Source organism: Notolepis coatsorum, assembly GCF_963971535.1.
Source record: "Notolepis coatsorum genome assembly, chromosome: 14".
Classification (NCBI taxonomy): Eukaryota; Metazoa; Chordata; class Actinopteri; order Aulopiformes; family Paralepididae; genus Notolepis; species Notolepis coatsorum.
The window spans coordinates 24,073,400-24,086,776 of record NC_140178.1 but is presented as its reverse complement, the minus strand read 5'-3'; the positions used below and the strand labels follow the sequence as shown (position 1 = coordinate 24,086,776).

The window sequence follows — 13,377 nt, the reverse complement described above, 5'->3', positions numbered from 1 at the left end:
AATTGTATGTATTGAGCTGTACTGTACGGTAGGTAACCCATTCTGCAATCTGTTAATAAAGTTTTCAATCAATCAATCAATCAATAGAGGGAGCGAACTTTTATTCTGAAAGCGACAGCGCGCTTCGTTGCTCCGCTGCGCCTCTCCGTTCTCCTCGGTGGGGGCGGGTGCGGGGGGGGGGGGGGGTGGAGCGTCGTACCGACGCGCTCTCGCTGCCTCTCACAGCCTCTACTAGAATGACAGCTCAGACTGTCCACGTCAACACCCGATACAGCCGCTATGGACTCCGCGTCCCTGGTAAGCGAAGGGGGGGGGGGCATATTGTGATTTTTTATAGACGTTTCATAACTAATGATGGCTCAGAAATTAATGGGACGGGGTCTGGTTGGTTTAGCTTCGGGTCGCATGTCTGACATAACGCCGGTATGTTGCATGTCATTTGTTGCGTTATTATAGCAATATATGCACGGGGGGGGGTTAGCTCTCTCACTCTCTCGCTTACAGATTGGCTGAACATAGGGGGCTTATTTAGTCTAATTCTAGTACCAGATAATGCCAGCTTCTGCATTGCTCTTTTTTTTGCGGATACACAGGCAAAAAATGTGAATGTTCTAAAACGTGTTTGTCACTTTTGCTCCTCGCCAACGGGCGGACATAAATAGATGTATTTCCCTGTGTGTGTGCAAGTACTTTAACCAGAGATGCATGCATTATAACTTCACTTCATTATTGTAACAACAACAACGTTTCCTAAAAAGTAGTTTAACGACCCGTGCGATATAAAGTGGGCCTGGGTCCTGGTTACAATGAACTGTAGTGTAAGGCCGCCTGTGTAACTTCAGTAGATCATGTGTGTGTGAAGCGGTGTAGGTGCCACGTCCACCGTTTGCACTCTCTCTCCCCCGGGGGTGCTCTGGTCCTGCCTCGCGCACCATTTTAGCCTAGTCTCTCCTTCTCTCTCTCTCTCTCTCTCTCTCTCTCTCTCTCTCTCTCTCTCTCTCTCTCTCTCTCTCTCTCACACTCCACTCACTCACTTTTTCTGAATCTGCCTGCCTGCCTGGCTGTCCCTCTCATTCTCTCTTAAACCCACCTATATTCCACAGGTGGGTTTTAAAGTATACGCACCATTACTGCATGTGTAATGTATTCCAGCAAGCCCATTCAAGTGAATGCAGAGCAGTTATAAACCCATTACAAACATTATTCTTTTTGTATCCCCCCCCATTGATTTATACTGTCCTGTGAAACCATGCTATCAGTCCAGGGGAGGTATGTGGCACTCTCTGGTACTGGGCAGTGTATGCAGTAGTTTTAGTAAACCAATGGAATCACTCTTAACAATATTAACAATACTATTGGACTGTCCGAAACTACTCCTAACTATCCTATTGGGTAATTCTAGGAGGATCAATGCTATTTGACAATCCTATAAGACTAACAATCTCATTGGACTGCTCTATAACACTGACAATCCTATTGGACTGTTCTGTAAGATACATTATAATTTTGGACTGTTCTATAAGAGAAATAATCCCATTAGACTGAATAATATGATTTAAAAAAAATGTTTACAGAGATTCATAAACGTAATGCCAGGCTCATTAAAACATACTAGTACTGTCATGTGGGGACCCAAACTGAGTACATGTCGTCTCTCAACATGGGAGCCATAGGCTCATTAAACTAGACCCGGCGTATGTCGGATGACATAGTTGCAGAGCCATGGCATTTCTCCCCCACGCGCACTAGTGCCACTGCCACCAAGGCAAATATGAACACGCACTTCCAGAGTCTAGCCAGTACAACGCTGCTCTCTTTTCTGTATTCTCTATCTAATTTACGGACTTTATGTTGACATACATGACTCCACCCACTGAGAAAGCTGGACGCAGCAGTGCCACTAGTGGAAAGGTTAGTCTAGAGCTCTGCTCATTTCTGTGATTATTACTACTGCCTTTGTGAACCCATAACATTTTACTCAAGGACAGCATGGCCTTAGTTCAGTTTAGTTTATTTGGTTTATGAAAAGGACAGTGTGTGCACGACACGTACATGAACCCTTTCACTACCACACTCCAGAAGGTTAAATAACCCTTTGTCGTGTGGCAGTGGAAGGGTTAACCTTATGTATTGTCGCAGTGAAAGGGTTAACCGTTTGGTAGTGTGGTAGTGAAAGGGTTAATCATTGTGGTAAACAAGAAGACGGCTGCACCAGATTCTGTAGTGTACGAGGTAGGTTCAACAACAATCACAGTCATGTACAGTAAAGCGATCAGTGCTGACTAGGGATGGGTACCGAAGCCGGTACTTTTTTTTTTTTTTTTAAACTTTGGCCATTCCCCTGGCTCTTTTTAGCGTTTATCGCATTTACTCTGGTCAAGAATGACCGACAGAAACAGGCTGAAGGGGTACAGATGGGGGGGAAGACACTCTGGGAAAGGCACGGCTGCAGTCCGGGATTCGAACTCGCTCAGCCCCAGATCCGTGACGAGCACGGTTGTCCCCGGCGCCGAAATAGCGCTCGAGGTACGTGGTGAGCTACTGGAGCTCCCCTAAGAAGCCGGTACTTTTAAAGGTATCGACCGAATCACGTCGGTACTACCGAGTACCGATTCACGTGAGATCCACCAGTGCCACATTTCGGTAATGCAAAAAAAATTGCGTTTTCAGCAATGGCAAAGCAATCGGCAAAGCCGAAAACGGTCGCAAGTGTGGTTACACTTTACAAAGCTAGATGCAGACAACGCTCGCTGCAATATTATATATACTGTATATTAACAAATTGTTCTAAATAAATAATAATGATAATAAATAATTTTAAGTTTGGATTTTTTTAAATAATTTTTTTTACAACTGATAGACACTAAAGTACAGAAAAAAGTTACCGTCGGGTACTGGTATCGGTTCAAATGTGAACGGTACCCAACCCTAGTGCTGACAACGGTTGGTTGCTTAAAATACAGCTTTTGACCTCACAAGAAAAACTACAATAGTTTGATTATCAGGGAGCCTGTTACATTCTTTGATTGCTTTATATGAAAAGGCAGTTTGAGCAAACAAACTTGGAACACTGCAGTCACCCATTAGTTGAGGATACGATCCTCTATACGTCGCCCCCATACCTCAAATGGATCCGAACGGAATACATATTCATGTGCAAACGGAATATGACTGATATTTTGCGCTCCGAGCCTTGACATTTAGCCGTTATCCTATTCTCATACTAGTGCTCGTTTCCCTATGCTTTTTCTTTTGTTGTTGCTGTTCTTAGCTCTATTCTATTTAAATCTTTCAAAAATGTTCTTATGTACCCCAGTTGCTATTGCATGTACATATTTGTGTTTTATTACACGTATATGTACAAGCATACCAACTGTTTCGCCTGTTTTATTCTCCACCCATTGATCATCCACAGCAACACTATCTATCACCAACATCTAAGAAGGGGGATCCCCCCTTGAACGGCCCTTCTAAGGTTTCTCTCCTCCACATTGCCTGTGGTGCTTTTTCCCTATTGCTAGGTTTTTAGTGTGTTTTTCCTTACCTTCGCTGGGGTATGTCTGGGAGTGTTGCATTTATTTATTTGACATTTTATTTTGGATTTCATGTTTTTTTTTTTTTTTTTTTTTTTTTTTATTGTGATGTTTCTTCTTGACTTGTTTAAAGAAGACGTGTCCGGCCCATGGGGACATTAACGTGTGTTGTCAGGCCTTACAAATACATTTGATTTGATTTAGTACTACTAGCCTTTGTGAACACATACCATTTTACTCAGGGACATTATTCCCTTTGTTTAAGTGTGTTTATACATTTCACACTCACACATACCTTGTTTGGCCCAGTGTTGCAATGCAGCACTGAGGAGACTCCCAAAGGCCCTGCCAGCCTCCTCAATAGTGTGACTTGAGGTTTCCTCAAGTTTGTTTATTATTTGTCAAATTCAGCTAATTTGAAAAGATGACAATGTAGCTACAAAATCCCTACCCATAGCCTAGGAAGACTATTTTGTGGCCATGTTGAAATAAATATTTTAGAGCCGGGTCATACAGCTGTTCATTATTGTTCTGATATTACATGGTGACCTATACAATACAGCCTGAATATGAACACATCTGTTGAAACTGTAGAACCAGTTTTCATTCCTTGAAATTCTCATAGAGGCACATTTTCATGACCAGTCTATTGAATGATGAGCTATCTTAACGTCATATTAATAATGAATTTGATCGAATAGACTTTGACTTTTGAATACTATTGAATGGCTATTGAACGGCTATTGAATGTCACATTGCGAATGATGGGCATTTCAAGCAAAAATAGTGTTAATAGGGAACGTGAGATATAGAAGACGTACAAACTTGGGACCAGGCTATTGAATGGCTTCGATGGTATGCATGCTAACTATAGCTAACTGTAGCAAACCAGTGGCTCTATGGCTAACCTTACCTTTCGCTAAATTGGCAATACTCGAAACAGAACTGGTAGGTTATCTCAAAAGAATTGGGCAACTCTTCTGCAAACACACAGAAGTTGTACATTATCCCAAAAATCTCTTATGCAAACACACAGTCTCACTACCGTAGCTGACAGACAAGCCACAATGTCTCCTAGCCGCTTGTGGTAAAGGCCTTTCTTATGTTGTAACACTTAGTGTAACGGCTCCACAACTAAACATCCTAGTACTCTTGTCATGTGGGACTCAAACTGAGTAAATAATATAGTTTCTCACCCTGGGAGCAAGGCTCATTAAAACCAACCCTGCTGTCCTTGTCATAAATCGATCAATACAGACGTATTAATTAATGTTGTGTTTCTTGTTCAAATGTAGCCAAGAGTAAAGACCCTAACCCTATCAAAACAGCAGTCAAAGTGTATATTTTCAGCACTACGTTTGTTTACCGATGATTTAAATGTATTTTTAGAAAATAAGAGTTTCTCTGAATAATGCAAATTCTCTGTGCATTGCATCAGAAAAAGGTGAGTAGTCACGCGAGGAAATGACTAAATCCAGATTTAACACTGCCACTGGAAAGAGGAGATTTGGCCCTATCCATAGATGTATGACTTGGCCATAATTCGGTCATTAGACTGTGCACCGACCTAACATGGCTGCCACAGAAAACCACTGAGTGTCTCTGGCTTTGCCTGTTAGCCCTGAGGACTGGGCTGGATCAGTGATATAATAGCCATATCGGTGTCATAGGCTATTGATGTCTTGGTATCCTATTGGTGTCACTGTACTGTATACTATAGTAGGCCTGTCTGAGAGAATGCAGTGGAACTGGTTGTGTATAATAGGTAACGTTATGTAAGAGCTGTTCTTGTGGAAAAGCTGTAGTGGTTGAATAGGCAGGTTAGGCTAGTAGGCCTGCACACTGGCAGCTAGTAGGTCTGTACACTGGCAGCTAGTAGGTCTGCACACTGGCAGCTAGTAGGTCTGCACACTGGCAGCTAGTAGGTCTGCACACTGGCAGCTAGTAGGCCTGTACACTGGCAGCTAGTAGGTCTGTACACTGGCAGCTAGTAGGCCTGTACACTGGCAGCTAGTAGGCCTGTACACTAGCAGCTAGTAGGCCTGTACACTGGCAGCTAGTAGGTCTGCACACTGGCAGCTAGTAGGTCTGCACACTGGCAGCTAGTAGGCCTGTACACTAGCAGCTAGTAGGTCTGCACACTGGCAGCTAGTAGGTCTGCACACTGGCAGCTACTAGGTCTGTACACTGGCAGCTACTAGGTCTGTACACTGGCAGCTAGTAGGTCTGCACACTGGCAGCTAGTAGGTCTGCACACTGGCAGCTACTAGGTCTGCACACTGGCAGCTACTAGGTCTGTACACTGGCAGCTAGTAGGTCTGCACACTAGCAGCTAGTAGGCCTGCACACTGGCAGCTAGTAGGTCTGTACACTGGCAGCTAGTAGGTCTGTACACTGGCAGCTAGTAGGTCTGCACACTGGCAGCTAGTAGGTCTGTACACTGGCAGCTAGTAGGCCTGTACACTGGCAGCTAGTAGGTCTGCACACTGGCAGCTAGTAGGTCTGTACACTGGCAGCTAGTAGGCCTGTACACTGGCAGCTAGTAGGTCTGTACACTGGCAGCTAGTAGGCCTGTACACTGGCAGCTAGTAGGCCTGTACACTGGCAGCTAGTAGGTCTGTACACTGGCAGCTAGTAGGCCTGTACACTGGCAGCTAGTAGGCCTGTACACTGGCAGCTAGTAGGCCTGTACACTGGCAGCTAGTAGGCCTGCACACTGGCAGCTAGTAGGCCTGTACACTGGCAGCTAGTAGGTCTGCACACTGGCAGCTAGTAGGTCTGCACACTGGCAGCTAGTAGGTCTGTACACTGGCAGCTAGTAGGCCTGTACACTGGCAGCTACTAGGTCTGTACACTGGCAGCTAGTAGGTCTGTACACTGGCAGCTAGTAGGCCTGTACACTGGCAGCTAGTAGGTCTGTACACTGGCAGTGACTGTTTGTCTGTCTGTCTGTCTGTCCGTCTGTCCAGACCTCCAGATATGCCAAAAAGTCAGAAGTTTATTAAATTAAAATAATTTGGTTATTACATGTTTCTTTTCATCATCTTATCAGTGCCAGCATTCATGAGCATCATCATCATCATCATCATCATCCTCATCATCATCATCATCATCATCATTTGTAAACATTAGAATAAAGAAAACCTATATTCAGATCTATAATGGTAATGGGTAATAAAGTAAAAGAAAAAAAAAGCATCTTTCACATGTGAAGCACATCATAGACTGATCTGTAACTCACTCTGTCACCCATTTATTCATTCATTCATTCACAGTTAGTCACTCTGCCCCTAGTGGCGGCTGAGAGGCGTGGCACTGTGTATAAAACCAATTTAATCCAAAATGCAACGATGTCCTTGTTTTATCTACACCACTGTAAATATATATTACATTCATAACAGATTATATAACAGATTAAAACAGATTATAACATATCATAACATATTATAACAAATTAAATCAGATTATAACATTAACACAGATTGGGGCTTTAAAGGTATAATCTGTAGTCACTTTGTTTAAATTTTTTGTTTTGGTCTGATGTGTGGGTTGGAGTAATCTATCATACTGTGCATTTCTGCAGACCTCTCTTGGCAAAGCCTGAGGTGTGGCCAGCAATAGCAACCCCCCCCCCCCTATATCCCCAACTCCAACCCACACACAAAACAAAAAGAATCACAACAAAGTGCAGTGCCAAGCGAGGCTCTTTTGCCTAGAGGTCGCTGTATTACAGATTCTACCTTTTTAAAGCGTATCCCACAGTGCTTTAAGTGTAGACTAGTGGACAGATCTGAGATCTGATCTGGTGGTTTTGAGTAGAGATGTTCCGATACCATTTTTCCCTTTCCGATCCGATTCCGATACCTAAGCTTTGGGTATCGGCCGATACCGATATTTATCCGATACCAGTGCATACAAAAAAAAATAAAAAATTATATAAATACTTTTTTTTTTTTTTTTTTTTTTTTTTTTTTTAACAGATACTGTTATACTGTTTTTAGTAATAACTGGAAAGTAATGGTATTTATTCAACAACAGGTGATTGTATAGATTTGTATTAGTATCATTAATCAATGAGTATGGGCTGCAGCACTGCAGATATACCCTACTCCAATGATCCACACGGACATTAAACGGTGTTGCACTCGCTACTCCGTGGCTCTGCAGATATACCCTATTCAGTCTGTAAGCTAGTGGCAGATAGAACGTTCATGTTGTGATTTTTGATGCAAAATAAATATTCGACATTCTCTTTTGAAACTCCGCCTCAGACTCTTATCCTTTGGCACTTGCTGTACTTTGCTTGCAGGTCTGCAGCCATTATTGCTGGATTATAAATAGCACCAACTTTAGACACGGTAACGTTATCAAGCTAAGCTAACTGACCTAGCTCGTCTTCCCGCATTGACATTTGATAACGTTAGTAATAGTCAGCTAACGCTAGTCAGTAGCTACTTAACTTAAATACAATTCACCGTGGGTGCATTATTGTTGATAGACGGTCACGGACAGTGTTAGGTCCTGGAGAAAGGACAGGCGATCATCTGATTTGATGTAACGTTAAAGCGGATGTTGTTCCAACTAGCTATCTTTCCAGCTAATGCTATCATAACACCAGCAAAACACATCCCGTCCGAGCTCCCTGTCACACCGCACTGTCGGGGACAATGGAATTTAAGAAAGTGTATCTGCTGTTAAAATGACACAGCATCACACTTTAAAACATGTTCATTTTATAATCCTCACTCTCCGCAGGACTCGGCAGGAGATAAATTACATCATGGGATCGGAGGCTAGAATTTACGTGTACTCGCCGATACCGATACCAGCATTTTAGGCAGTATCGGCAGCATTTCCGATACTGGTATCGGTATCGGAACAACTCTAGTTTTGAGTTGGGTGTATGTGTGATGATGTGAAAGGGCGATCCTGCCGGACAAAGACAGATATTTGGGCATACGGGGCTTCAGGCAGGCCTCCTCTGGCAGCTTACATGTTGAGACCCTGGTCGAAGTTCTGTGATACACTATGACTGTGAAGCTATGCTAGTCAGTGCATAACAGAACTTTGACCCAGGTCTATAAAGTCAACTGGACGGATGATACAGATGGATGGATGGGTGGATGAATGGATGGACAGCGGATGGATGGATGGGTGGGGGGACAGACAGACAGACAGACAGAAATACTGAGTGATCTGTGAGGCATGTCATTCATAAACTGGAGGTGAATATTATATTGATGTCAGACCCATTAGATCCTTTCCTGTCAGCATGGTACTGTAGACTGTCAGTGATTAAGCTAATCCAAAACCTTGTTCCTAAATCAGACAGACAACTGTCTCATCTCCCTTCAAACAAAGAAATACATTATCTGCTCATCAGCATATCATAATGTCATAAATGTTCCTAACTGTCTCATCGCCCCTGAAACTAAACAATTAATTATCTGCTCATCAGCATATCATAATGTCATAAATGTTCCTAACTGCCCCATCGCCCCTGAAACGAAACAATTAATTATCTGCTCATCAGCATATCATAATGTCATAAATACCAGTATACAGAATTTGACGTACCGTCCCTTATCTTTTAGCTTTTATAATAACTTTATAATAACCTTTTAACATTTTGGGCTTGGGGAGACTATCAATTCTATCATGAGGCTCAAGACCGAGTTAAGTCACAAGTCATTGGTGTTAAAGTCAAAGTCGAGTTGCAAGTCTTTTATGAATTTGTTGAGCCGAGTCTGAAGTCTTCAAATTCGTGACTTGAGTCTGCCTGGAGTTTACTGTACATAGAAATGTTGCTTGTATGTTAGGGTGAAGGGTCAGAGTGTGGGTAATGTTAGGTCATTGATGTTATCAAGTGGATGCTGATGTCTCACTGAATTATGGTGCATTTGGCAGGTCCTCGTCAAAGTCGTAAATCTCACAGTTAGCCACTGGGAAACTGCACTCGAACGTTCCATAATATGATATATCCGAGTTTATGAGTTGTGACGTATCGTTGACCTTTCACCTTTTGTGGTGCAAACATACCTTATTAATTATGCACATGGAGTATCATGTAACATCGTCTGAAATATGATGTTGACATGCTGGGATTCCTAAAGGTTTATCAGACCACCTGCATCAAGAAAGAAAGTTGGCTGCCTTGCATCTGATTGGTTCCAACTTTTGACCTAACTAGCGCACCGAACCCTATCACCTTGTATATACAATTTGGACAGATCATACAATTACGACTTTATAAGTTGACGATGACGGACTGATTAAAATTATTAATTGATTATTCTTCAAACTGTAAATTCTTAAATCTTAATTGTGTATTTCAGGAGCCGTCCCTGTACACAGTGAAAGCTGTCTTCATCCTCGACAACGACGGTAACAGACTACTATCCAAGGTAGGGGAAATAATGTTGACAGTGTTGGAATGGACAGTCACTGATGGCTTTTTGGTGACTGATTAGATGTGTTTGGACATTCTGATCTTCAATTTATTTTTCACTCTTAATTGATGAATGAATGAATGACTCAGAGTGGCTCAGGAGATAGAGCGGCAGCGTGTCGAAGTGTCCTTGAGCAAGACACTTAACCCCTAACTGCTCCCGATGAGCAGGTTGGCACCTTGCATGGTTGCCTCTGCAATCGATGTGTGAATGTGTGAGTGCATGGGTCAATGTGAGGCATAAGTTCTAAAGCGCTTTGGATAAAGGCATTATATAAATGCAGTCCATTCCATTCAACCAATCAACCCAGCATTCGTTTGCTCACACTCACTCACTCACTTTTTTTTGGAGATCGCATACAAAAAGCCCAGATCAGATCGGAGGCCAATCTGCGTTCACTTGGTGCTCGCAAGTCAGCGCTCTCTTGTTACAGTATGTGTGAACTGCTCAAGACGTGACCCGAGAGACTCGTCAATGGCCAACAAATATCAAGCAGGCTACATATCTGGACCCTGAGCTACGGCCAATGAGAGCGCAAAGCATGGGAGAGAGAGAGAGAGAGAGAGAGAGAGAGAGAGACTGACAGAGACTGACGCAGAGACCAGGCAGTGGGTGTGGCATGGCCGCATGGGAACAAATGACAGCTCATTCTTTCAGAGCTGAAGATAAACTTTGCCCTGTGCTTTATTTCCTCTGAGCAAAACAAATACCTCCATGACCAAAAGCCCATGTTATGTCTTGCGTGTGTTTTTGTGACAAAACATACTTTGGTCAAACCCCAGCAGGGGCGCTTTCTGTGTGGAGTTTGCATGTTCTCCCCGTGTTCGCGTGCCTTTTCTCGGGGTACTCCGGTTTCCTACCACACATGCTAGATAGATACAGTACCTTCCCTTGCCCCCATTGACCTACTGTAGGTACTGGCAGTACAACTGGAGTTGGCCCACTGCTCCTAAATAGTTAGGACGGGTCAAATGCAGAAGATGAATTTTCCACAAGGGGATTAATAAAAGTACAATTATGCCATAAATGTCATGATGTCATGTATGTTGTGTAGGTACTGGCAGTACAACTGGAGTTGGCCCACTGCTCCTAAATAGTTAGGACGGGTCAAATGCAGAAGATGAATTTTCCACAAGGGGATTAATAAAAGTACAATTATGCCATAAATGTCATGATGTCATGTATGTTGTGTATGTCATAAATGTCACTATGAATTGAAAATGGGGGTCCCTGATGTAAACAAGACAAACGTCTTTCTCTGGTCTGCAACCCCTTAACAATTGTGTGTATTGAGCCATACTGTATTGTACCCATTCTGCAATCTGTTAAATAAAGTTTTCAGTCATTCATTCATTAATTCATTCATTAATTCATTCATTCATTCATTCATTCATTCATTCATTCATTCGTTCATTCATTCTTCACATAAAATGAGCCAAGGCCAATGAGTCTCAGGTAAAATAAATGATTAGTTGTATCATTTCTCTTTGAGTAAACATTGAAAACAGGTCCCGCACAAGGGTTACATATCATGTATGTGTTTTCAGTCAGTCAGTCAGTCAGTCTAATAATACTTGCTATATTGTTTTCCAGTATTACGACACGGAGCTGTATCCCTCTATAAAGGAGCAGAAGAACTTTGAGAAGAATGTTTTCAACAAGACACACAAAGCTGACAGTAAGTTACACCCCTGTTCTGTTCTGTTCTGTTCTGCTCTGTTCTGTTCTGTTCTGTTCTGTTCTGCTCTGCTCTGTTCTGTTCTGTTGCGTTCCGTTCTGTTCAGAGCAGTGAAAATCATTGACCAATCATTGGGCTTAACTTGAGGGCAATATCTAGCACTTGTATGTGGTGTTGAGCTAATGTGGAATATGAATGCTTTCATATTCCTAGTTAACAGTCAGTGATTAATAGTTTGACAATCAAATTTACTTGAAACTCGGTTTGACTAAGGAGAAAACGGAAGAAGAAGAAGAAATGGACGAATCCATATCGCTCTCATCGGTGAAGGCAAACATCGACATCTACTGCAGAACAAAGGAACTTTTTATTTTATGATTGGACTTTGCTTGTTCAGAATCTTTGTAATCTATATTTTGATTAAGGCGGACACCAGTACACCTTTGCTTACGTGTAACTGGATTCACCTATTTTTCTAGAGTGTACATAGAATCGGTTGGAGGGTGAATTTGAACTGGTCATTGTGGTCAGCCAATAAAGCTCCATCGTTTGATACAACTCTAGTGAACTTGTGGACTTCAAGTTATTATTACACATGATACATATACCTTTTTGGGACATTCAGAAACACGACGCAGAGACCAGTATTAGTCTATACATATACGACACTAACTAAAATAGTTTAATTAACTAAATAGTCTACTTGATATTTAACATTCACCCTCTCCATTTAGTTGATCCAACTATAAAAAGCCAATGAAAAAGCTAGTGAGACAACTTGTGATTTTGAACAGGGTCGCGACCCAGTCAGACACCTGAAGCCAGGAGGGAAGGCCCACTCCTTTCTAATACCACATGCAGAACAATAATACAATTTTTACGATTCAATGCTATTTATGATTGTGTTTGAGCCAATCAGCAATACCCGCTGAATCACGTGACTGAGTTGCCCCCAACCTGCGCTGAGCTGCTGTGTTAAACATGTAATAAGGTGCTCGATGGAGAAACCATGACACTGCCCTGACTAAAAGTATAATGGAGCTCTATGGAGAAACCATGACACTGCCCTGACTAAAAGTATAATGGAGCTCTATGGAGAAACCATGACACTCCCCTGACTAAAAGTATAATGGATCTCTATGGAGAAACCATGACACTGCCCTGACTAAAAGTATAATGGAGCTCTATGGAGAAACCATGACACAACCCTGACTAAAAGTATAATGGAGCTCTATGGAGAAACCATGACACTGCCCTGACTAAAAGTATAATGGAGCTCTATGGAGAAACCATGACACTCCCATGACTAAAATTATAATGGAGCTCTATGGAGAAACCATGACACTCCCATGACTAAAAGTATAATGGAGCTCTATGGAGAAACCATGACACTCCCATGACAAAGTATAATGGAGCTCTATGGAGAAACCATGACACTCCCCTGACTAAAAGTATAATGGAGTTCTATGGAGAAACCATGACAATCCCCTGACTAAAAGTATAATGGAGCTCTATGGAGAAACCATGACACTCCCCTGACTAAAAGTATAATGGAGCTCTATGGAGAAACCATGACACTCCCCTGACTAAAAGTGTAATGGAGCTCTATGGAGAAACCATGACACTCCCCTGACTAAAAGTGTAATGGAGCTCTATGGAGAAACCATGACACTCTTTGGCATGATACACAACCATGATTGAATAGATCAAATTAATT

The 13,377-nt window shown here is 42.3% G+C and overlaps 1 protein-coding gene across 2 annotated transcripts in view; it reads left to right on the top strand.

Annotated features, from left to right (window-relative positions):
• Window positions 1–244: 244 nt before the first annotated feature.
• copz2 (COPI coat complex subunit zeta 2) overlaps window positions 245–13,377 on the top strand; it is a 32,216-nt gene continuing 19,083 nt past the window's right edge. For both annotated transcript variants that reach the window (XM_084329477.1, XM_084329476.1), the window contains exons 1-3: window positions 245–297; window positions 9,869–9,937; window positions 11,576–11,660. In XM_084329477.1, the coding sequence (XP_084185603.1) occupies window positions 280–297; window positions 9,869–9,937; window positions 11,576–11,660 (172 nt within the window). In that variant the 5' untranslated portion in view covers window positions 245–279. The remainder of the gene's footprint in view (window positions 298–9,868; window positions 9,938–11,575; window positions 11,661–13,377) is intronic.